Source organism: Durio zibethinus, chromosome 16, assembly GCF_047325235.1.
Source record: "Durio zibethinus cultivar Kanyao isolate XHJ-2024 chromosome 16, ASM4732523v1, whole genome shotgun sequence".
NCBI lineage: Eukaryota > Viridiplantae > Streptophyta > Magnoliopsida > Malvales > Malvaceae > Durio > Durio zibethinus.
The window spans coordinates 3,981,430-4,007,185 of record NC_143177.1 but is presented as its reverse complement, the minus strand read 5'-3'; the positions used below and the strand labels follow the sequence as shown (position 1 = coordinate 4,007,185).

Below are 25,756 nucleotides of genomic sequence, written 5' to 3'. Positions count from 1 at the left end.
GATTTATTAAATCCTATCCTAATTGAAGTGTTGGTTAATAATAACATATATGCTTGTTTTAGTGACCTGTAACCTTTTATTTTTTTCTCAAAAATAAAATCTTAAAATTAATTTTTATGATGTATCGATATCATTTTATGATTGATTAATTATATATACTATCTATACACTAAATATAAAACTCTTATTTTATAAATTTATAAAAATTTATATTTCATTAATAGTATGATATGATATAATTTAATGGTTCCCAAGCTTTTAGCCTAGTGGTTAAAGGCGCTTGAGAGGATATCAAGGGTTTGATTTTGAACCATGCCTCCTCCTCTTTCCTTTACTTTTACTAGGGTTTTGCCCTCCTAATGTAACAAAAAAAAAAGATATAATTTAATGAAAATGTATGAAATTTAGACATATATAAAACTAATATATATACTTGTAACTAGCTAGCTAGCATCAGTTTCTCCATGGCTACTTTCTTTTGAATTTCCAAACATTGTTTTCTAGAACTATTTAGCAGCTACCATGCTAATTTTAAATCCAATTAAATGAAAAAATCAGATCCAATTAAAAGAAAAGATCATATTAGCATCTTTACACATTCATTTCCTTATGTTTATATATTTCATTTCTTATTTTCTTGATGAGTTATTTTGAATTGCTTACATGTCCTAGAAATGCTATTCATTTCCTTATGTTTATATATAGCTTAACATTTTTTTCTTGAATATGTCAAATAAAATGACTGATCAAAATCTGACACAAAAAAATGCTAAATCAATCCCCAAATAGACATACATGGAACAAAAAGTGAAGTTATAACTACTCAATAGAAAAGAAGACTACCAAACACATGGTTAGAAGTATGGGACCACTTTACCAAATTTACTAATAATAAAGGTGAACTCAAAATCAAATGCAATTATTATCATAAAGAATTTTATGGTCACTTTTTAAAAAATGAAACATCTTGTATGAAATTTTCTCATGGTAGTGGTGATCCTTCCGAGCTAGAATTAGTTTTTAGTTCAGAAGAAGATGGCTCTTTAAGTACCTGAAAGTTTGATCAAGATGCTATTAGAAGAGGTGTGGTTGAGATGATAATTATAGATGAGTTACCTTTTAACTTTATAGAAGCAAAAAGATTTAGGCATTATATAGATATTGCATGTCCTAGATTTCGTGTACCATTGATAGATTGTTGCTAGGGATTGTTATCAAATTTATATAAATGAAAAAACTTCCCTAAGGTAATTTTTAAAATCATCTTCTATAAAAGTGTCTTTTACCACTAACACATTGACTTTATTGCAAAGAGTCAATTATATGTGTCCACATCTCACTTTATAGATAATGATTGAAAACTTAATAAAAGGATATTAAACTTTTGTCCTATTTTTAGTTATAAATGTGAGGCTATTAGTAGGGCAATTGAAAAATACTTGCATAATTGAGGGATTGATAAAGTTTTTACTGTTATAGTTAATAATGCTAGTTTTATTGATGTTGCAATCTCATACTTGAGAAAAAAATATAACATTGTAAGAACTAGTATTGTAGGAGGTAAATATCTTCATTTAAGATGCATTACTCATATTGTTAACCTTATTGTGAATGATAGGTTAAAAGAAATAAGTTATTTCGGTTGCTCATGTTAGAAGAGTTTTTAAACATGTAACATAATCACCCTTTAGGTTGGCCAAGCTTAAAGAGAGTGTTGTCAATGAACATATTCAAAGTAAAGCTTGTTATCCTTAGATGTTAACACTAGGTGAAATTCCACTTACTTGATGTTGGAATAAGCTTAAAAGTTTGAAAAGGCTTTTGAGGCTTTTAATGATGTTGATCTTTATTATAGAAGTGAGCTTGTGTTGGGAGATGAGGTGCCCAATCAAAATGATTGTGCAAGTGTTAGAAAATTATGCATTTTCTTGCAAAAATTTTACAATCTCACAATTAGAGTTTTTGATTCTTTATATGTTACATCTAATAATTTTCTTAAAGACATTTGTGGTGTTTATGGTATTTTGCAATATTGGCATTTAAATGTTAATGTTGAGTTGAGTGTAATGGCTAAGAAAATGAAAGATAAGTATGATAAGTATTGAGGAAATGTGGAGAAAATATGTTACTTTATATTACTTTCATTCTTGATCTTAAGAAAAAACTTGCTTTGTGGAGTTTTGTTTTATGAAAATGTATTCTTATGATCAAACTTTAATAATGATGAAGAAAGTAAAAGAAGCAATTAGTCAATTATTTGATGAATACAAAAACATATTACAACCTTAATCTGCATATATTGATGAAAATAGCTATGCAAGTTAAGTTATAGAATCTACCTATGAACTTGAAATTACTAATCTGTGACTCACAAGCTGTTATGGTTGAGTTTAGAAAATTTAAAAAGCAACAAGGTAGAAAAGAGAATAAATTAGAGTTGGATAAATATTTAAATAAGAAGTCTAATGCTATTAAGAAGGGGTGGACTTTTATGTTCCGCTTTGGTGGAAACTTAATAATCATAGATTTTTTATCCTTTCCCATCTAACTTGTTATGTGTTGGCGGTTCCATACTATAGTTGCTTTTGAATAAGCTTTTAGCACTGATGGTCGTGTGCTTAATGCATATAGGAGTTCTTTAACTCTTAAATTTATGCAAGCTCTTCTTTGTGTTCAAGATTGGTACATGAATCTTTAAATTTGGATCCAAATATCATAGAAGATGAAATGGAGCAACTTGATAAGATTGATTAAGGTAATTATTTTATTTTTACCACTATTATTTTTTCAATTATTATTTCTTTAAATCTTTATTATTAACTTTTTTTTATGTATGTTTAGATTTATTTATGATTGCATTGAATCCTATAATTGATTAGTAAAGTGTATTGATAAATTGAGGTAACATGAATAGATTTTTATTATTTTTTGTTTATGTTAATTTTTTTCATTAATTTTTGTTTGTTTTTTTGCTGCGTATTGTTGAAAAAGCTCACTATCTTATGATTAATGTTGAAAAAGTTCATTAGTAGTAGGCATTCTTGACTATAATTGGCTAAGTATTGTTATTAAACAATTCATTACGTTTTATTCTTATTTTCAACTTTGGTTTTTTTTTTTTTTAGGCTTACTCAATGATTGGCAATGGCTTATGGATTGTTATCATGGTTTATGGATTATTAGTTTGTGTTTCTAGAATGTTATGGATTGTTAGTTATAAACTGCTAGTACTAGATAAATTAAGTTTGTATTTATAGATTGTTATAAACTATTAGTGCTTGATAAATTATGGATTATTATTTAAGTTTGTGTTTATGTTGTATTGTATTTGTGTTTTTATTTGAGTATTATTAACAATATTTAAACTTATTGAATTATGTATTAAGTATTTGAGTATTTAACTATCCTTACATGAATTAAATTTAAAATTTAATGCAGGAAATAAAAACTAGAACCAATTAACCCAAGAAAATCAATTAAAACTGATCACCTTAATTTGGTTTAGTTTTTTCATTTTTCCTTATATATATTGGTCAGTTTGATTTTTATAATAGATTAAGTTACTTAATTCGGTTATTTGATTTTTACAATCAAATTAACTGAACTAATCATTTACTTAGCTCTACTCATTATCATAATTGCAAGGAAAGAATCCCTTAGGAACAAAACAAAGGTCCAAAGCAACCAAAGCAAACCTCTAGGGAAAAAACCAAAAAAGGGTCAACTTAAAAAAACCAAAACAAACAGGAAAAGGAATAGATAAAGTAATTAAAGCAAATACTTTCAAGGCAATCTGCATTACTAAAAATCCCAATAGTTATGCTTACTAAGGTAACTCTTGTATGATTACTCTTTTCAAGATTAAAAAGAATTGACATCCAAGCATTTAACTTAACTAATGTATTTTTTATCTTCTTGCTTTTGAATCCTTCATCCCCAATATAAAAAATAATAATAATAAAAAAGATTAAATTAAAGAATTAGATTTTATAACAAGTTAATTATTTCCCATTTGTTTATCACTACCTAAGGAAGGATCGATTTGAATGATTATTGATGGTGTTTTTGGTTATCTTAGCTTGGAAGAGGTGAAGTGGAGTTAAAAGGAAGACAACTCAAACTTGTAGCCAAAGAACACTATCAAGGAGTGCCAAAGTTGTTGCTTCGAGACTTACTCTGACACTCAAATTAGGAAAGTGTTTGAGGTGAAATAAGGAAGAAAGAAAATAAGAAAAGAAGGGAGAAGGAAGATGGTGAAGTATATATGGGAAACTTCAAAATGAAGCTTGAGTGTGTGTAGTATAAGAATACCTTACATACCTAGGCTTTTTCACTACCTTATGTATGAGATAATGGATGGTGATATGAGCATGACAGTTGATAGTTGATAGGATATATACATAAAGCTCATGACGGGTCTACATAGGTAATAGTGAATCACATTTAATAATCCTAAGCAAGGTATGGGTTACATTTATGATCACAGACAAGTTGGAGGCCAAGTGATCGATTTTTAAGAGATTGTCTAGATAGGACGTTAATGGGATGTTAGGCAAATCTTTCTTTTGGCAAAAGGTGAGTTGTTTCCTTGAGAACAGATGGCATGATGATCTAAACGTGCCTTACTTGGGCGACCTAGGAATATAACTGTATTGACCGAGCTCAGCCAAGTTAATCAAGTAAGTTGGCTATAACAATTGCCCGCAGGTTTGAAAGGGTTATAAAGTGACCCTTAGACCTTTGTCCAAAGCTTGAAAAGAAAAAAAAAAAAATTTTTGGCAAGAAAGCAATAGATAGCACTAAAATATATAAAGATTTACAAGTTCAATTTGGTTGAAAATTTTTGAAATTTGCTTGAATTTGGTACCTTTTATTTTTATATATATATATATATTTAGATTTTTCTACTTAGAATGTAATTTACATGCAAAACCATGTAAGAGTTTATGCATGATGATATTTGGCCATGCAATAGAATCCATTTAGTATATGATTTCCTAAATTATACTTGAAGTAGGAATTCTAATGGCACTTAACTTCTACTTGTGTTTAGTTTTCCCATATCCAAGAGGACTTCTATATACATGTGATATTTGAAGACTTTCATTCAAGGAATGACTCTTAGATGCATTCAGTTAAGAAAATTTTAATTGTACAATGAATTTTTTTATCATTATTGAAAGAGTTGTATTTAAAACAATGACTTTTTGATCTTTGATCTTAAGAATTTAAATGTAATGCAAATACATAGTCTTGACAAAACCATGTTTAGTTGAAACTTTTTGAAAGATTGCAAGATTAAGAGTATGCAAGTGTGATAAACGTCCAAGATTGAATCCAAGAAGCATATTCGACCAAGTCATTCTAAGAAGTAAGAAACTATGTTCGAATAATCTCTTTTGGATCAAGATAACTTCTATCTTTTAGAGTTTAGATAACAACTTGTAGTCTTTATCTTTACCTCATAGCTGAACCTTTTACTATAAATAAAGAGGTTTTCTGTTCTATTCAACATCTCACTTCACATCATTCTTTTTCTTTCTTTTCTTTAGTTTTTTAGTTTTCTTTGTATTAGGCCAAAGTGATAGATTAGCCAAAAATCTTTTGTTTTCTAAAATAGTTCTTTATTTTAAAGCTTTCTTGTTTTCAATTTACAACTTTAAAGCTTTCTTTATTCTTTTTTGTTTTTAAGTTCTTTGCTATTTTTCAAGTTTTGGCCATAGTTCATTATGTCATAGAAGCTTACGATTTTTATGCAATCTTTGTTCAATTTTTATGCAATCTTACTTTTGGCAATCACAAATATTTCTTATTTCAAGTTTTTCAATCTTTGATTCTTTAGATTTAGCAGTATTCGATCTTAATCCAAGATTCCTAATAACAATTGGATATTGAGATCTTGACCTATATTAGTTTTCTTTAAATGTTCTTGGTTTATTATTCTTGCAATCAAATTATCTTATATTAGTTTAGATATAAGGCTTGTGGTAATTTGTCATCTTTGATACTTGAATCCACCTAACAATTTAATTCTATAATCATTGTGAGACAATACTTTATTTCATCACTTTATTACTTGATTATGATCTATGCATTTGCAAGTATTATAAAAACTAACAATCAAGTTTTTAGCTCCATTGTTGAGGATTATAACGGTATTCAATTCAATATCAACAATGATTTTTTTTACTTTTTTGTAATCTAAATATTTACTTTTATTTATTTCAAACTGTTTTGATCTTTTCTTTGTCTGTATGCGTAGATTTAAAAGTGTTGACCTAGCTCCACTTGACAACAAAATCGAAAGAACTCTTAAACGTTTGAGAAGAAAGCAAATAACACCGCTTACATCAGTTCAATTGGCGAATACAAATAATAAAGGTCATAAAATGTTGAGGGATTATGCTATCCCTAATGTTGATGGTTTTCGATCATCTATAAGAAGGCCTGTCATACAAGCAAACAACTTTGAAATAAAGCTTTCTATTATTTAAATGGTTTAAACTTCTGTACAGTTTGAAGGTTACCAAACAATGATCTAATTCTTCACTTATCTAATTTTCTTAAAGTATATGATACCTTTAAATATAATGGTGTTTCATATGATGCTATTAAACTAAGACTTTTTTTTTCTCTTAAGAATAAGGTAAATAGTTGGTTAACTTCTTGACCATCTGGGTTAATCACACCTTGGGATGATTTGGTGCAAAAGTTTCTTACTAAGTTCTTTTCATCTGTTAAAACAACCAAGCTAAGGAATGAAATAATTACTTTTATGCAATTTGATGGTGGGAATCTTTATGAAATATGAGAGAGATTCAAAAAGCTATTGAGAAAATGTCTACATCATGATCTCTTCCAATGGCTACAAATTCAAATATTGTACAAGTTCGCCCTCAAAGGTTCTTCATTCTGACTGGGATCAAAATGTGATGTTTTGAATGTATTTATACCCATTTCGATAGGTATCACTACTTTTATCTCATAGGTCAGTGTGAAAAGCATTTCTCTTATCGTAAGTGAACTATATTCTTGTTCACCTAAAGTATGCCAAGGGTCTTTTCTACCCAAGCCCCTTTTACTTCATTAAGTTTCTTCTTAAAGGCAATTAGAATATTCTAGTTCATGGACTCTACCCACCATTCGTTTAAGGATGGGCTATTGAACTATGAACTATGGTTGTCTTGAAGTTTTGATATGACCATTTCAACTTGTCTACTTGGAATTACGTCCCATTATTTGCCATAATGGTGTGAAAGAGGCCAAACCTATACAATTAGGGATTTTACCCATTTCTCTCTGATCCTTGCCATTTCTTCCTTTGTGAGGTGATGTTAATTTCATTTGATTCACAATCACCCTCTTGGCTTGGGGTTTCATCCTCTGAATCTGTGTCTATTTCCATACTTTCTTCTTTCTATGAAGATAAAAACTATTCATAACCTTCATAAAATGCCCCTAGTAAGGAGTCTCCGTAAAAGATGAATTTTCTTTCTAATGTTAGTTTTGCATTCTTAGTTGCATTATCATTCTCATTGGCATGAGAATCCTTGATCCTCTTGATGCTACATTGTAGTTCATTTTTCTTCTTATGGAGAGCATATTCTAAGAGCTATCCTTAACACCCATTAGAGGGTAAAAAAGCACATATTGCATCTAAAAAAACACATTCTGCAACTTTATAATATAAAAATCCTCTAAAATTTGTTACATCTTTTTCGTATTCTCTAGCAACAATAGGGAGCTAGTAATTTAAAGGTCCATTTGGATAGACAATGAGATTGAAAATAACGGTGGTGATGAGATTGATTATTATAGCGGTATGATTAATTATTGCAATAGTGATATTAAAATCAATGGTGAAATATTTATTTGGATGTAAACACAACGGTGATGGTGATATTAAGTGTAGTGAGAAGAGAAAGTGACAACTAAAGACATTATATTAAAATTTAAATATAATAGAATTTATACTATATATATGATATTTGTTAAATTAATAAATAATTAAAATTTATTAATTTATTATATAATAATAAAATTTAATTATTTATTATATTAAATTAAGTTAATTATTTTATAAATTTTTAATACAAAATTAAAATAAAAAATAAATTATAATTGTAATTTTGTCTTTAAAACTAAATATGAAGGACAAGAAAGGAAACAAAAAAAATAAAGATGGCGCGATCGCTTATTGAAACAAAAAACTTCAGTGGCTCATAGCTAAAAATCACATCTCACCGTAGTATCCAAACGAATTACAGTGTGTTTTTTTAATCTTTTTCTCACCTCTTGATGCAAACCGCGGCTCCACTGGAGGCTCGGTTGCGTCCAAATATAGCCTCAAAGCACAATTTCACCTAAAGAAAAAAAAAATGTCAAAGCAAAGTTTTCGTTTTTAACCAATTTCACTCTCTGCATATATTAGGGGTATAACAGTCATTTCATCTTGCTCACTATCACTGGTAGATTCTTCCTCGTGCAGTGCAGATGCGTGATTATCAGACTAGCAGTTACTTTAGGTTGTATCCATTTTTCTCTTGTAATAACAAAGAACCTTCTTTTAGGACATAATTTCTCAAACTCCCAGATCAGGTTTCCTACTTTTGTTAACTTGCAAACCCAGTTTCTTAACTTTTGGTATTGTAATGGAAGCTCTCTCCTTTGCTGTCTTCAGTTTCTTACTATTTCTCACAATTAAAGATCACTTTTGACTTTTGGAGTGAGAGTCCATATATTAAAGTTATAATCTTTTATCTTCTGCCTTAAATTTGCAGGTCAAATAGGAATTTTTGTTCTGATGATGCCAGTTCCTTCTCCTCCCCATATGGGTACTTTCCCTCACACTGATAACACTTCTCACATGGATAGTCCTCCTCACATACATATTCAACAAGATCTCTTTCCAGAGTAAGTCTGTTTTGTTCATCTCTTCTTTTTTCCTGCATGCATTTGTTGTTTATTTGTTTCTATTTGCTATTTCCCTTTATATTTGCTATTGGGATGAGTTCAAGGTGACAGTCCTGAGAAATCGAGTATGGGAAAGTAAAATTTGTTAGAAAGCAGAAATTTTCATGCAGAAATTCAGCTTTTTTTTAAGTTCATCTATAAATTTTTTTGAAATGCACATGTTGAGTAATGAATAAAAGGTTAGTTACCATAAATTAAAGAACTTACTATTATTCTTAAGGGGTGTGAATTTTCTTTTGCATAGAGGGAGCCTGGAAATGTCTAGGTCAGTTTGTGTTACCAATTAATGATGATGCATGGCTCTTTGGAGATTTTATCGTCTTCTTTGTTTCTTCATCAGATTGCTTTGTTTCCCACGCTGTGATGTAGAGGGGCTTCATATTACTCTAACCCTATTTTTAAGATTTAAACTAACTGCAATTGGAGACATGATTTATAATAATTAGCTACAGGAGAAGTCTTCTATTTCTAAACCCTTGGATAAACCATCATTCTCTCTGCAGAGTCATCAACTATTGCACAATGTACTTGTTGTTGCTATGGTCTATTCATCAACGAGTGAGCATAGCAGCTTCAAGATATGTTCAAATGAATTCATATGAATTTTTAAGTAATTTAGAAAATGTACCTTTGTAAGTTTATGGTGTGTGGTTATGTTTGCTTGATGTTATTTTATCCCAAATGCAGTTACTATGGTGGACCAGCTTCCATTCCATCTGAGCAACAAGAAAATTTTTTTGGGAATGATATCCGTAATGGAACTAGTGATTGTCATCCAGTAATTAAAGAGGAAAATAATTTCCCTGCACCAGTTCCTCCTGGTAGTAGTGGGGAAGGATTGCCTTATGCTCCTATAGATTGGCCAAATCCTGGTGATAATTGGAGCTGGAGAGTGGGGAAGAGGGTCAACAGCTCTGGCTTCTACAAGGATAGATTTCTCACTGTTCCAAAAAGTATTCGAATGCGAAATAATCCAAAACAGTTTGCAAGCAAGCCAACACTTGAACGTTTTCTCCAATCACATTTCCCAGATTCAGATATTAATGCGTTCTTTGCCTCATTTATTTGGCAGATCCCTGGCATTTTGGAATCTCCTACCAAAGGTTGGCTGAAAAACATATCTTGTTCTCTCATTCTTGCTGCCCTTTTTCATCTTGCAAGGAAATTCAATATCTAACATTTTCGTGTGGAGAAAGTTTGAATGCATCTTGATTTATATAAGATTTTAGTGTCTAATTATAGTTGGAGTGGTCTCATTTGGTTAGTGCAGCTCGGGTAGATGGGATTAACCAATTAAAGTTTCGTTCAGGTGAATTGTATCTAATGAGTCAAATCTTTACATTTCATGTTAGTAACTTCAGAAGTTTGAAATGCATGAGGAATGGAAGAATAAAAGCACCACTACTGGAAATAGGAAGGCAGTCTGGAGAAAGATACACAGACATTGATAAACGCACACATCCATTTTACATGTGTGTCTAGATACCCTTTTACAAGCTAGTATTGGTCTCAGTTTTCTGATCAAAATTCTGGAAAATTTCCCTGGAGTTTCAAAGCTTTTTCAATAAAGTGTTGTTTGATAAACTGAACAAATTCATTGAAAATTTTAATTTTCAATGGTTTATCAAACACACCCTAAGTTTCTTTAGATTTGTGATGTTTATACCGCAAACTGGGGGATTATTTCCCATACTTTGCTTCTGCTTATAACTTGGTTGTGGACGCTTGCGCTTGACTAGCCAACAACACTAGTGGCAAGTAAATGTAATTAGAAGGTGGTACTAAGGTTTTCTATTGGGATCTCTTGATTGCTTTCCTTAAAAGCACTTCTGAGTGAAGGCACTTTTAAATTATATGGCAGTTATAATTTTAGGGTGTAGCATGATGATGGTCGGTATCACTATTTTTTGTTTCATCCAGCATTTGTGACTTATTAGAGTAAATGTAAATGAAATCAAGATTTTATCTGCACTTTAAGTGGAAGTTTCATTGCACCACCACTTGTTATAATAATTATCAGTAAGAACTTACTATTGCACAAGCAATTCTTCTTCAATTGGCTGCCATAACACCTTAATCACTTTTGAAAGGCCCTACCTGAATTCTAAGATTGGTGTCTAGCTAACTGCTGGCTATCAATATATTTGCCTGCTCGGAATAGTAACTTTCCATCCTTTCCTTGCCTGAGGAGGTAAGTCTATACTCCCTATAGACTGATCTTCTGCTCACTTGCTTTCTCTACATCCCCCGCTGTTCCCTCTGCATAATGTTGGATAGGTTTGTTGAACCAAGTCTACTGAAGTGGGGAGGGGAAAGGTGACATAATCTAATGCAGGCATGCAGACATTCCTTAAAAAGATGTGGTAAATGTTTCATTATTTGACATTAGAGATAAATGGCAATTATCCAAATTAATCCATTGCTCTTCATTCTTGTCTTCAATCTTCCCTAGAGTTCTAAGTTATAACATGTCTGTTTTCTCTTTATTGCTTAACTACAATACTTTTCTTTTATGTGATGAATGCGAACTCTCACCCTCTAGCACCAGAGATTGGAAAGGAGGATGTTAAAAATGAAATCAACAAAAAAACTCCCCGTAGCAGCCAGAGGAAGAGGACTGCCCTTTCCAATACTCCCCAGACTCCCCAGACTCCCCATTCCAGCAGGGGTAGAAAGAAGCAGAAGATGACTGATGGATCAGGCATAACTAAACGACAAACTCGGCACCGTCTTAAAGATTCCATCCCGGCCCCACCTGAAACTGAAGATACAAATGGCACTCTTGATATTTCTTTCTTAGATGATGAAACCACAAAAGGTTAGAATATGAAGTATCTATTCTCAATTTTAACATTTCTATTGAAAATGGTGTTGTTTCTTCCTTGCATTCACTTTTGATATGGTTGCAGAGGAATTTGATAACTACCTCAATTCTTTGGATGACATTCTTGCTCAGCCTCTCTCGGAAGAACCATTTTCCCTTCCAGCGATGCATAACTTTTTTGCCGCAGAAGATGAAATGGCTGAAGCTCGAATGAAACTATCTTCGTTTCTTGATATGGATTTTCCTTCTTTGATTTGCTTCAAAGACCTTGATGAACTCACACGTCTAGCATCTAAACTCCGTAAGGATCCTGCTCTTAATGCCGAACAACTTGTGAAGTTGAAGTTGATTGAAGAGATTCCATCATTTTGTGAGGTTTTCCTAGAGAATAGGGAAGTGATGGGGCAGGCAGACAAGTTCTTTACGGCCCTTGAGGTCAATAAGGCCGAGGTTACTTCACTCAGGCAAGAGTATACCGTGTTAAAAGAACAAGTGACGCATCTGCAGTCAGAGGTAGATTCCAACACATTGATTTTGCAAGAAATCGACGATCAGATAGAGCAACTTAAATCCCACCGCGCTGAACTTACTAGAATCATAGATAAAAAGAAAAGAGACAAGGATGAATTGACTTACAATCAAAAGTTGGTGGCCAACTCCATTCCTAAAGTTGTACATGATGTTCAGCTTGCTAATGCCAGAAAGCCAGAATGGGAGCTAAAGAAGGAAAATGCAGCAACGCGTGAGGCTGAAATACTTGCTAAATTTGCTCCTCTCAAAGGATTTTCCCTTTAAAATAATTATCTTCTGGAACCGTTTTTCTACTATGGTACTAATATTAAAACACTAAGTTATGGGACTATGCCTTTAATTTCTGTAACCATAGCTGAGGCTGATAGTCTCTTGTGCATTTCTTTTTGCGTTTTGTGACATTTTAATAGCTTCAGCAATTGGGTTGCCCTTGTAATATTCAGTGTGAAACTCAATCTCAAACTCTTAATTATCAAGCCTTGAGTACTTAAGATCTATCAATGGAGCATTCTGTAAAACAGTAACTCAATGACTGTTTGTATTTAAATTGCTAAACTAAAAGGAAATAGGCTATGTTACATGTTTTATCACTAACTTGAGGCATTTTTTTTTAGTTTGATCATTTAATTATGATATGATCATTAATATTTATAAATTTGATTCTTTTATCTAGTTGTTAGAGACTAGTAATGTGGTGATGTAGCATTGTCACGCTATTTGTGAGACGTGATATTATCATGTGATCTAACAAATTACAATTATGTGGCACTGTAAATTAAAAAAAAAAAAAAAAAAACCGAATCACAATTTGGATCACTTAATTTTTTATCATTTTTATTTTGATAATCTAACTTTAAAAGTTTCTTGATCACCAATGTTTTTTAAATTATTAATATTTTGATCTTTATCAACGTCCGTAAAAATTAATATAATAAATTATTTTTACATTTGTTATTTATATTTTTTAATATTTCACTACATAAATTTCAGATTATAAACTTTCATTGTAATTAAAAATTTTGACATTATAAAATATTTTATTTCTTTAAATTTTCTTGGTCGGCTCGTATAATCTATAAAAAAAAAAAGGTACTTGAATTTATTTAATTGAATTGGATGACAAACACTTGAAGTAATTTTATTTTAATAATTTTGATAATTGAATTTATTAAATATATTTAACTAATTTTTTATTTATATCTAACTATTTTTGTTTTTCTTTTATCAAGAACATTTAATTAATTTTTTATTCAATCAAACGACTTGTGAAAAAAATAAATATTTTCCAATAAAAATATAATATTTTTATATATGTTACAAGTGATCTAATTAAATTATGAAATCATTCTTAAATGGAGATTTAACTTTTTGTTTAAAAAGTTAATTTAATAAAAGACGTGATTAAAAATTTCACTGATAAATCAAACACAAAAATTAGGTTGTTAAATTCAAAAGTAAAATTATTTATTATCGAAATGCATCTTAATAATCTTACAAAATGATAAAATTTTATGAATTTATGTATGATGTATTGTAAGTATTTAAATATTATATATTATCAATAAATTACATAAATATATAATCAAAAGTTAATTTTAAATTTTTTAAAAATAATTGCACTTAATTTTAAAATATATATTTAAAAATTAATTTTTTATGATGCATTATTGTGGTTCAATGACAGTAAATAACATCTTTAACTTTTGTTTGCATTCTAAGTACTTACGGTAGAAATGTTAGTTTTATCCAAATCCGACAAAAAAATTAACTTTTTATTCAAATAAAAATAATAATAGGTATTAAATTTTAGAGATAGTGACAAAAATAAGTATAATTTTAAATTTTTTATTGAATATAAATATATAAATAAATAATATAATATTTATCTCGTATTCATACATTATATATATTTAATAAATTAACTTTTTATTTGATAATATAAATTTTATTTTAGATTTATTAAAATTAATATATTTATATATAAAAATATATATTTATAAAAAGTTATTTGAATGTGCAAAATAAAAAAAAAAAATTACGAATATAAATATTATCCATATCAATTAAATTATCCCACAGAATGAATTTAAAATATCTTCGTATAAATATAGATATATAATATAAAAACCCAAAATAAAAATGGAAAATTACCCGTTCCAACTCCTGTCCATTTACATTCCTGTCTCGCATAGATGGCATTTTTAGTAAGAAACTCTTTCCAATAAGGGTAAAATCGACCTTCAGGTATAAGAATTTTCCTATTACGGCAAACTAATTCGCCGTTGATTCCATGGTCGCCCTCCTTGATTCCTTAATTAGTCCTTTTTTGGGTTTTATTAGGGTTTCATTTTCTTTTTCAACCTGTAAAAACGAAAAAATCGTTTCTTCTCTTTTATTTTTTCCTTCCGTTTAATCCAAACTCCAAAGTTCGTCTTCTCTCTCTCCGCTGATTTCTTTTTTTCTTTGTTTAAATTTTGTTATATTTATCCTTGAAATTATTTTATTTCTTAAAAAAAAAAAAACTGTTTTAGCAGGTGCAGAGATCGTGTCGCTCTCGTGTAAATTTTAAAATACAATCTGAGGTGATTCTTTCGCTTTTTCGCTTGAATCAATTAGTTAAAAGATGAAAGATTGAGATTAATATTAATTAACTTAGTATTCGTATGTTGAATCACCGAACAACGTTCGCGTAATTTCGATTGTTTGAAGAGATTCTTTAATTCTTTATTCTATGCTAAAAGAACCTGCATTTATTTATTTATCTTTTTTTTTTATAATGTACTGAAATTTGAATCTTTAATATATTGATTTGAGTGATTGATCTGAATTTGGAAACGATGAATTGGTCAATATGAAATTAAGCTGTAGCTTTGAGTCCTAACGGGATACTGTAAATTTAGCTAAGCAAATCTTTGCTTGTATTTAAGGCCATAGGAGTAGGATCATGAATGATGGAATTGGCATTGTGATAACTAAAGGTCATATTTGGTGCATAGGATGATAGATTGGATAATATGATAATCATTCTATATTATGTTTGGTTTGTATCGAATTGAAGGGGGTATAGGATGATCTAATCCTTACAAAGTGGAAAGGATTATTTTTAATCCATGGGATTAAACTTACATGTCTTATTATACTCTTAAAAATTACATCAATAATTTAAATTGTATAAACTTTAAGGAAGGATAATTTTGACCAATAAATAAATTATCTTATCTTAATCCTTACACACATCAAACATAAGATAGGATGACATTATTTAATCTAATCCTATTTATAATATCATTTTATCCTATCTTATCATAATTTTGTGTACCAAACATGACCAAATTGCTTTATAGTCTGTTAATTGCTAAACATGTACGAAATTTTGAATTGCATTGAGTGCAGTGTGCTGGCCATTGGCTACTTGTCAGCTAAACTAGAATCTTATGGAGCTTGATAATACTAAGGAGACTAATGGAACCACGCCTAGGAAAAGAGAAAATGGTCTTCGTCTTAGGCCTGTCTTGCCAGACGCATCTGGTGTAGGCTTGCCATATGCTCCTGTTGATTGGCCTAAGAAGGGTGATGTATGGACTTGGAAGGTGGGGAGAAGAGTTGCCATCACTGGTCATTTCTTGGATAGGTACTTGTATCCTCCAAAGCGCCTCCACAATCTTCTGAACTCAGGCAGGAAACGTGGTCTTGCTAGCAAGCTTTCAGTTGAGCGGTATGTCCAAATGGCATTCCCTGATGCAGACATTAATGCCTTTTTTGCTTCCTTCATCTGGAAGATCCCTGCGAAAAAGCATTCGTTGACAAATGGTCAGCTCCAAATAACTTTGTTTTTCTGTTCCTTCAATTTTACAGTCTTCATGTGCTCATTTGAGTTCTTTTGATTCTATGGTTAGCTGCATTAACTTCTGCATTATTTAATGGCATAGTCATAGTCATTGACAAATGGTCCTGTGCTATATTCATTGAATCCTGTTTCTATCTGTTTGACATAAATTACACCCAATAATATGATTCTCTAAAATCAAATTAGACTGGAGTGTCAAGATGCTATTGACCAATATCTTTTGGCCACATGGATGATTTGCTGATCCTTTTGGTTGAAGTATATGTTTGACTTGTTGCCAAGATTAACAATTGCTTGCACTGGCAGTATTGAAGAACTGATCACTGGCTTTTGTTAGGAATGTTTTCCTTCTGGTTTCAATTAAAGGCTTTTTCTGTTCATTTTCTTTCCTTTTGGTTTTCTTAGATTCTTAATCATGAAATCTTCTAAATCTTTGAGCAGGCTGTGGTTTTCAGACACTTAACATCGTTCTAATTGTTTAATATGTTAAAATTTTTGCAGATGAGAAAAATGAATAGAAAGCTATTGACTTCTAGTTCTACTGTTTTTTGGAATTAAAAGCCATTCTTGAAATAATGTTTGATTGTATGGATGCAGCTTGTATAGTTTAATTTAATTTTAATTAATGAAGAAAATATCCTATGTGACCAACAAAAGAATTGATGTGCTCTTGAAAGTTATATTTAAACTGAGAAACCTGTTAGTTTCTTGCCTGCATTCTAGATGCGTCATATTTATCTTAGAGTATAGCCATAGATAATAAAATAACTCGTGCAGCCATGATCATCTTTACCACTTAATATCTGACTCAAACTGCTTTTTTGACAAATCATATTTTTCAGTGCAATCATTGAGTTAATAATGATATTCTTTTGTACATGACTTATTTTTTATTCCATGAACTTGGAAGTGGATTCTTATAAATGTCTATCACGGCATCTCATAGGTAATGGTCTTATTCTTTTTTTATGTTCTTAGTGTTTTGTCCCTTTGTATTATTGAAGACTGAATCCTTACTGTGATGTCCCCTTTCTGAGACAGCATATATAGAATGTCCTTAAATGTTTTAAGGTAGTTTATTCAAGATGTCTAGGTTTAACCATGAACTACTTTTCCTTGTCCAACAAACTTTTGGTTGTTAATGAGTAATGCAGTGGCACGGGCGATCTTTGTTGCCCCTTCTGAAGAGTTAGCTGACCTTTCAGTTACAGAACCCCAGTATGATGGTTTGACTTGTAAGGCTGGAAATAAGAAGTGCAACAGTTTATTTGCTGAATCAGAAAGCTCTTCTTTGGTTCCCTTGCCTTGTGATCTTTGCTGCGATGAACCTCACTTCTGCCATGACTGCTGCTGTATTCTATGTAGCAAGACTATTGACTTGAATTATGGAGGTTATAGTTATATCAAATGTGAAGCAATGGTGGATGGTTGTGTATGTGGGCATGTTGCTCATCTGAACTGTGCTCTTCGCTGTTACATGGCTGGGACAGTTGGAGGTAGCATTGGGCTGGATGCTGAGTATTATTGCCGACGTTGTGATGCAAAGACATGTCTGGTTCCACATGTGACAAGGCTTTTAAAAACCTGTGAATCCATAGATTCTCCTGATGACATTGAGAAGATTTTGAACATTGGTGTCTGTATTTTACGTGGTTCACAGAAGACCAATGCAAGGGTCTTACTGAACCATATTGAGTCAGCTATCACAAAGGTAAAGCCAATGCAATCTAGCTACAAGACTTAACAGATTTCTTGCTTTTGCAAAAATTTTTCTTTGTGCACTTTTGGGGTTTTCATAAAAACGCTAGTAAGAGCTTTTGGTATTTACATCAGCTTAAATGTGGGACTTCTCTTGGAGATATCTGGAAAGTGAAAGAAATTGATTCCGCTATTTCAGCAGGTAATTTAACTGTAATCTCATGCATGTGAAAATTAATAAAGTCACAACTTTGCATTAGGTAGTAATACATGAAACATTTGATTGCATTAATTTGCATCAAAATATTTGCTGCACATTTGGAAATTGAGGAGCTTAAGAAATAACCTCCTTCATTTTTCTCTCTAAGATGGGGCAGTTTGTTTTGTTATTTCATCTTCTTTTCAATCTAGTAGGTGTTAATGCATATCACTTACACAGTGGGTTTTCTGGAATACACCTATGAATTCTGTTGTTAAACCCTTTTTACTCAACTTTCAGTAGGTAAATTTTCCCCACTTATTGCCTTCAGTCACATCATTTTGGGTTATTGATAATATTCATCACCACCGTGAGTCTTTCCTGAGATGGTATGGACATATAATGACATGTGACTGGTCTTTTGAGGGTGGCCAAAGCACACACAATGTAATATTGGGCAGGTGAGAGAATTCCAGAATTCAAGCATGGATAGATTTATTGAAGTTTGAGAATTTAAAATATCTAAGCTCGAAAATTTGAAATAAATTTCTTAGTTTTTCCCTGGGTCTAGAAAGAATGCTGAGCTGTATGTTGCATGTGATGCATTTCACTGTGTTTATTATTTCCTTGTTACCTTTTCGTACTTCCTCTCTCTCTCTCTCTCTCTGTGGTATGGCTGGTTCATGCATCTACATAAAACTTGGATAAAAAATCACCATTTTGGTTTATGCTCAGGTGTCCTCCATAATGGAATAGAAGAGCTCGAACCATCAAACCATCAGGACTCTCTAGATAGTGGACCATGTTTGGTGTCAGTTCTATCAATATCTTCTGATTATCAGAGTGAATACCAAAAACTTGAATATGAGATTGATCAGGTTCTTCAGGCTCTGAGAAAGGCTCAGGAGTCTGAATATAAAATTGCAGAAGAAAGGCTTGATGCTCAGAAGAATTATCTTCGCAATCTTTATGAGCAACTGGACAAGGAGAGATCTGAACTGTCAAGTCGGGCATCGGGAACTGAAGCAGATGCATTGCTGAATGCTATCTTGAACAGAGTGGATCAGATAAAACAAGAAGTCATGAAACTCAAAGAAATGGAAGAAGTGGCCAATGGATTTGGAAGGACTCCTAAAGGTACACTGAAGAAACACTTTGGTTTGGAAATTGAGGACTAAAGTTTCTGCATAACAATGGGTTAATTTGTCCACTGTACAACAAATTTTGCTTTGAACTGTAAATCGTCCTTTGAACGGATTACCTTGCATCTTTGACCCTGAAGTTGCATAGTGCAAAATAGGTCAAACCATGCACCCCAAAAATTGCGGTTCCTCTCTCCAAGGGGATTGAGAGAAGGCATGCGAAGGCTGTTAAAGAAGGAATGGTGCATTATAAAAATTGGAATTGAACTCAGCCCCTAGGGCAAGTTATGATCTTATGTGGTCGGTTTTATCAGTTTACTCAGTTTTTTCCCAAGTGTCCTATATTTCATTGATCACTGATGAAATTGCATAGAGAAAATATGTTACGAAGCTCGACTGTTAGCAGAGAGGAAGTTGTGGTTCTAGATCATCCACTCTGGTTTATCCAATCACTGGTTTTGTGTTTTGAATTCGTAGCCAGATTTGGTGGAACTGCTGTTAGAGAAACTACTAAAAATCATGTGAGTTGGAGTATGTTGTGTGCCATTAGGGCTTTGTGATTGGATATAATGTTTTTTGACACTGGAATTCTTTTTTTTATTATTTTAATTTTCTCAGTAAGAAAAAGGCAGTCTTGTGCAGAGATTTTCTGTTATTTCTCGTGGCTAGGTTTAATGTGAAATAGAAATTAAAAGTATACATTTCCTTTGTTGCTTGTTTAAATATTTGCCTTCCTGGAATAAGCCGGCAAGTCTTATGGGCATGGTTACATGAACACAGCATTCTGTTTGTAAGAGTAAATTACGCTCCATGCCTCTCTATTTAATCTAAAAGAACCATTATTTATTTATCTGAAAATTTTTTAATTTAAAAATTATTTCTTTTTTAGCTAATAAAAGAATTATTTAAAAATATAATAAATTTAATTTTATTTAATTTAAGTTATAATATTTTGAAAATAATACATGTCTAAATTTTATCTCTAAAAAAAAATCTAAATTTTTTTTTTAATTTTTAATTTGTATCTACCTTTTTTTTTCTTTTTATATTTTCCCTTTAATCAAGAATCAAAATTAGGGTTGGCAGCTCAAGTTGAATTCGAAGGGTTTCGATTTAATCTGATATCATAAAGTCAATTTTTTTTTTTGAAAATCAAGTTTCAAATTGGGTATTATTAAAAAAAAATTAGGGTCATGTTCGGATTTTAAGTAAATTCTATCTAATTCGATATTATATTAAAAATTATTTTTAATTATTTTTTTAATTTTTTATTTATATATAATTATATATTTATATTTAAAAAATAATATTTTATATTTTAAAAAATAATATTTTTATTAATTTTGAGTCGGATTGGATTCGAATTTTATTATTATGAAAATCGGATCGAATTCAGAGTGAGTAAAAACTCATCCGATCTGATCCGTTATCAACTCTAATCAAAATTAAATCAATCATTCTAGTAAGTCCCGATCCAATGAAGGGAGATGAAGGGAAAGTAGAAGAAAAATAACAAAGAAAAAAAAATTTTGTTTCGTACATGTGAGATGACTCTTTCTTTTTAATGTGTTAGATACGTAATTTCAATTGAGATAAAACATGTGTCACACATGTATTTTCAACTGAGATTTTAAAGGAAATAATAACGGAACATTGAAAATACAAAAATTAACAAGTTATTTTTTAAATTACAAAGACTCTTGGCCAAAAAAAAAAAAATTAAAGAGACTGAACTGATCGATCCAAAATTTGAGGACTACATAACTTAGAAAAATTAACATATATAACAAGAGTAAATTACACCGTCACCTTCATGATTTGGCGTTAATTACGCAGTAATCTTACCCTTTTTTTATTTTTCCCATATGAAACCATCTTGCCCCACTGCTTGCTACTCACAGCATTGTCGTTTATAGAGAATTTGATTGTTTTCCTTTTTCTATATTATGTTTTTTATTTTCTTTTCTTTTATAACATATGCTTGCGTTTGATACTTTCCTAAATTTTGGATAATTGATGCACATGACAAAAAAAAAAAAGAAAAAAACTTTTTTCTATTATTTGAATTTAAATTTATTAAAAAAAGATAAAAAGATAATTTCTTAAAGATTCGATAAACTTTACATAAATAAACATGTTTAAACAAAACCCAAAAATCTTTTAAAATTTCTGCTGTTAATCATTGTCAAAGAAGTAAAAGAATGCTACATCTAGTGTGTGATCAAACCAGTTAAGAGGTTAACTTGTCTTGAAAATTTTCACATAGGAGCCATGACTTCTTTGACAAGATTATTTTGATATGGGTAATATTACAAATAACCTTAAATTATAATAAAATGTGCAGTCTAATATCCAAATTTAAAAAACTTTTAATATGATAATTAAATTACAAATATGTTAATTAATATGAAATTTTAAAAATTATTTATCCGTCATGTATCATTATTTAAAACTAATCATATTAAAGATATATAACATAGTACCTTGTTAAAAATTTTTAAAATTTAAATGTTAAATTAAACATTTCATTATAATTTAAAATGCATTCTTGACATTAACCCTATTGATATAAAATATTTACAGCAATTTGGGGTAGCATCAGAGGCTCGGCCATGGGGCATTCTTATGTCTCGATTCAGCAAAGAGTGGTGGGAGCCCAGTATGATGCTTAAAGTATATCGTGAGGGGACGCAACATTCTCAAAATATTTGTGAAGGAATCTACCTTTAGCGTGTCACACCACAATTGAAACCCAAAAGGCATCCTTATCAAGAAAAATGATATCAAATAAATCCCCCCCACTTCATCTAAAAGGAAGTCCAATTTCTAGGAAAAGCAGTTAAAAGGTAAGCAAAACGATCAACCTGGTCCCTGGTCAAATTTCATTGTCAGCCCCTCCCCACCCCATCTCAAGGGCTTGGGGACCTGTGGTGTGGAAGTTGAACTTTGTACCTACAGCTTCCAACACTAAAAGATGGGGTTGCCTGGAGCTAGGATGGCCACATCTAAAATATAGTCTGAATGGTGGAAACCGACCTTTCGTGCGAGGCTAAGAATACAAAGTTTATGTCAATTTGGGAATGATGGCATGTACAATAAGAAGAGTTCATGGAATATATCTCAGTAAATTAAGATGAGAATGCAGGCTCATCAAGCAGTGACAATCATAGACTTGGAACGCTGCAGGAAAATTTGAGCTTAAACACTATCTTTGGTATGAACCAAGATGAACTAGGTATGACATACAAAACTTCCATACAAGTTGATAATGATTTCCAATTGGCTTTTTGGACCAATGTATTGATAACCAAAAAGCAACAAGGAAGGATATTTGACATTATGAATCATCAGGTCTAACAGGAATAAAGGAGATGGAATTTCTTTTTTTTTTTTTTTAGAGAGAAAGATGTAAACAAAAAGATTCATCATAATAATATAAGAATAAACTACTTAAAGACCTCAAAGGATAATGTGGATAATGTAGTTTATCATTACTTTGCAAGAGCTTGTTATGCTAGAAGACATATTAAGTCACTAAAATAAAAAGGCAAAAAATGAAACCCTTAGGTCCAAGATTTGGTGGCCTTACCTAAACCGACCAAGTCAACCAAAAAGCATAGATTCTTAACCACAAAGTAAGAAGGGAACCAATTCTTAACATCAGCACAAGAAAAATACTTGTGCTTTACCATTTCCTGTTTGAATTTCATCCAAGGATGCACACAAGAAAATGCAGACTTATAAAGCACCATGAATCTCTAGGACCAAGACTGGAAAGTAATCATTTTGGTGATCACTACCCTGTAATGTCAACTAACATGTAACATTTTGATTCTTGATTAGTTACCAAGAAATGTGAAAATGAAAAGACAGTAAATTTGTGAATAATTTTCATCTTTATTTTAAAAATAAATTATTAGTTCTTAGTAAGACAATATATTGCATACACTGAAAACAGGAAACGGAATAAAAACACTGATAGTGGGGATGCCATTTCTATTACTGCACCTAAGAAAGACCTTTTCATCACTTCCTATCTGCCTAATGATGGGATAAGCGATAAAAAGAACCCAACTTCACTCAAGCACATATTTAGACCATTTTATATTGATTCTCACTTCTATGGAAAACAATATATGAACAAAAAAAATCCACAACCATGTTTAGGATCATTTTTCTCATAGTCAAGAACTTATGCCAGGCATGTAAATTCCTATGAACATACAAAAATACAAAACCTTTTCAGGCCTCAAGAAAAAAAAAATGCACCATTAGCGGCCTTCATAGACATAAACATGCACATAAAAACAACTATTATACTCGAAGTTATAAGCCCATCTAAATCCTCCAATAAAACTCATCAAGATCATGCCAAAGAAATCATCTAAATTCCACAATAAAACTCGTCAAAATCAATCATAGAAAACAATATCAAGCCAAAACTATCATAATGCCCATCATGCAATAGAAGAACAATACTTGATTTGATGAAATAACAAAAGGTAACCATAGGAAAAAAAAAAAAAGGCTAAGCTCCACCAACGAGCTTCAAAAGCTAAAATGAAAATAACATGCAATTAAAAACAAAGCAAAAGATTCTATCTTTTTTACAGAAAAAGAACAAGCCTGTTATTATTATTACCATTTTCCATTCCTCCTCTAAACTCCCGATTCCCTTCACCACCACCACCACCTTCTTCCTCCAAATTCTCCAATTCCCCTCCCTTCGGCACCGTCACAATTAGCTCCCCGTCCTCGTAAACCGCACTCGCCAGCTCCGGCCGAGTCGTCTCTGGCAGCCTAAACCGCCACATGTCAAGCTCCAAATCATCCAACGAACTAAAATCCACCAAACTGTTCGACCTTATCACAATCTTAGTAACCCCAGGATGGATTTCCACCGAATAAGCCCTTACAACGTCGCCGATGCTCCCATCCGTTTCGGCGACGAACTTGAAACAGTCGGGGCTCTCCTCCACAGCCACGTCGGCATCCGACCTGAACGGCAGTTCGAGGACGCGGCTGAAGATGTGAGGCAGCCTCCGGAGCTTCTTGTGGGACCCACCAGTTAACAAGGTCTGAGATTGGAACCTTGCGCTTCTCGGGTTCATCACGTATTGGATAGTGACGTTTCTTTTCCCGGGTAATGGGTGGATTCTCATGACGTTGTTGAGGTTATTTGGGATTTGGGTTTTCGGTTTCAGTTACAAAGATTTAATGCTTTGGAGGTGAATTGTGAAAGAATGGAAGGAAAGGAGACTGCTTGGAACAAGATTAGTAGTAACAAGAAAGATGCTTTGGTGAAGAAAAGTGAATAAATTTCGATAGGAATCAAAACATCTTGATCAAGTTGTGGAGTGGAAAGGTGAAATCATGAAAGCAAAGGTGTCAAATATTCTTTTAGTTGCTTTGTGTTTTTTGGAAGAATTTGATAAAGAAGCCCTAAAGGGTTATGGAAAGACTAGAATGGGTGGAAGCATGATGAAAATAATTTGTTCTTTGAGATTGAGTGTTGAAAAGGGCAACTAGATTTGATGATTAGGGAAATTTTGTTTGAAGGGGTCTGAAACTCCACCTTTTTTTAATGGGCGTGCAGAAAACTAAAGGCTTATAAGGCTGCCAGTCTTTTTTTTTTTTCTTTTCTTTTTCAAAAGATATAACCACTACCATTATCGATTATTGTTTACAAATTATTTCACTTTAATTTAATTAATTAATGATTAAGCAGTAAAATAAAGCTATTTCTTGCATATGAGAATGGAAAACAGATAATGATTAAATTTTAAAAAGATATATCAATTCTGCATCCATCACTGATTCTATATAACTCAGTCTTAAAATAAATTGGTCTTAAAAAAAAATTGAAGCCCATGTCCACAGACTGTTGAATAATAGTCAAGGATACTACCCCCATAATCCCACCCAATTCTCAAAGTAGGACCCAATTATTCTTAATTTATTTTCCTAAACCCATTTTAATATTGATTTCATATTTTCTTGGATAGAAAATGGGTTTTGACTTGTAATTAATAAAAATGCAATATCCTTGATATTATCCATATTTTTCCCATTTGAGTTAATCAGTCACTAGTTGAAAATCATTCTTTTTTTTTTTTTTCCAATATAAACTAATATAAAATTTGTTCCCATTTTTTTAGCAAAAAAATATTTTTGGATGAGATAATTTTTTTTCATTTTAAGGTCAAAATAGGTTCTAAATTTCGTAAAAAATATATTTTAAATTTATAGATTATCTCTTAAAATAAACTAATGATAAGAAAATTAAATTTAAATTTTATAAGAAAAATATTTTTTTATTATTTATTCAGTCAACTTTGTTGATAATTTATTCCTAATTTTTAATTAACAAAAATTGCATCCAACTAAAAATAAGAATAAACATTCACCAAGATCTTTCAATGTTACATAATGTTCTTGAATTGGAAATTGAATTGAACATTATGTAATTTTTAGATGTTGTAGAAAGTTTTGCGTGTAAAAACAAGGAATGAAGGTGCCATGATCCTTCCTAGAAAGGATGA

The 25,756-nt window shown here is 31.3% G+C and overlaps 3 protein-coding genes and 1 non-coding gene across 9 annotated transcripts; 2 read left to right on the top strand and 2 right to left on the bottom strand.

The window, feature by feature from the left end:
• Window positions 1-6,748: 6,748 nt before the first annotated feature.
• On the bottom strand, window positions 6,749-6,855 carry LOC149514225 (small nucleolar RNA R71). The gene has a single exon (XR_016328873.1). It is a non-coding gene; the product is annotated as a small nucleolar RNA R71 (small nucleolar RNA).
• Window positions 6,856-8,463: 1,608 nt separating this feature from the next.
• On the top strand, window positions 8,464-12,825 carry LOC111291407 (uncharacterized). 4 transcript variants are annotated; one of them, XM_022883151.2, is made up of 5 exons: window positions 8,464-8,525; window positions 8,781-8,913; window positions 9,661-10,076; window positions 11,516-11,791; window positions 11,883-12,825. In XM_022883151.2, exons 2-5 carry the CDS (start codon window positions 8,804-8,806, stop codon window positions 12,590-12,592), a joined length of 1,512 nt encoding a protein of 503 aa, XP_022738886.1. In that variant the 5' UTR covers window positions 8,464-8,525; window positions 8,781-8,803; the 3' UTR covers window positions 12,593-12,825. The 4 variants fall into 4 exon arrangements, with proteins under 4 accessions (XP_022738886.1, XP_089601327.1, XP_022738861.1 ...); XM_089745201.1 differs by having other exon boundaries at window positions 8,490-8,643; window positions 11,522-11,791; XM_022883126.2 differs by having other exon boundaries at window positions 8,490-8,643.
• A 1,675-nt stretch (window positions 12,826-14,500) lies between these two features.
• LOC111291425 (uncharacterized) lies at window positions 14,501-19,937 on the top strand. 3 transcript variants are annotated; one of them, XM_022883173.2, is made up of 6 exons: window positions 14,501-14,572; window positions 14,863-14,910; window positions 15,722-16,138; window positions 17,330-17,886; window positions 18,009-18,075; window positions 18,808-19,937. In XM_022883173.2, exons 3-6 carry the CDS (start codon window positions 15,763-15,765, stop codon window positions 19,248-19,250), a joined length of 1,443 nt encoding a protein of 480 aa, XP_022738908.2. In that variant the 5' UTR covers window positions 14,501-14,572; window positions 14,863-14,910; window positions 15,722-15,762; the 3' UTR covers window positions 19,251-19,937. The 3 variants fall into 3 exon arrangements, with proteins under 3 accessions (XP_022738908.2, XP_022738899.2, XP_022738916.2); XM_022883164.2 differs by lacking the exon at window positions 14,501-14,572 and adding an exon at window positions 14,624-14,754; XM_022883181.2 differs by lacking the exon at window positions 14,501-14,572 and adding an exon at window positions 14,679-14,754 and having other exon boundaries at window positions 14,860-14,910.
• Window positions 19,938-23,674: 3,737 nt separating this feature from the next.
• On the bottom strand, window positions 23,675-24,842 carry LOC111291444 (uncharacterized). Its single transcript, XM_022883209.2, has one exon. The coding sequence runs from the start codon at window positions 24,374-24,376 to the stop codon at window positions 23,822-23,824; it is 555 nt and encodes a 184-aa protein (XP_022738944.2). The 5' UTR covers window positions 24,377-24,842; the 3' UTR covers window positions 23,675-23,821.
• Between the last annotated feature and the right edge of the window lie 914 nt (window positions 24,843-25,756).

Excerpts from the sequence above, each read along its gene's own strand:
- LOC111291425 (XM_022883173.2), top strand. The coding sequence starts at position 15,763 with ATGGAGCTTGATAATACTAAGGAGACTAATGGAACCACGCCTAGGAAA. Across the intron at positions 16,139-17,329 it reads AAAGCATTCGTTGACAAATG|TGGCACGGGCGATCTTTGTT; the intron begins GTCAGCTCCAAA and ends TGAGTAATGCAG. Across the intron at positions 18,076-18,807 it reads TGATTCCGCTATTTCAGCAG|GTGTCCTCCATAATGGAATA; the intron begins GTAATTTAACTG and ends GTTTATGCTCAG.
- LOC111291444 (XM_022883209.2), bottom strand. The coding sequence starts at position 24,376 with ATGAGAATCCACCCATTACCCGGGAAAAGAAACGTCACTATCCAATAC.
- LOC111291407 (XM_022883151.2), top strand. The coding sequence starts at position 8,804 with ATGATGCCAGTTCCTTCTCCTCCCCATATGGGTACTTTCCCTCACACT. Across the intron at positions 8,914-9,660 it reads CAACAAGATCTCTTTCCAGA|TTACTATGGTGGACCAGCTT; the intron begins GTAAGTCTGTTT and ends TCCCAAATGCAG. Across the intron at positions 10,077-11,515 it reads TTTGGAATCTCCTACCAAAG|CACCAGAGATTGGAAAGGAG; the intron begins GTTGGCTGAAAA and ends CTCACCCTCTAG.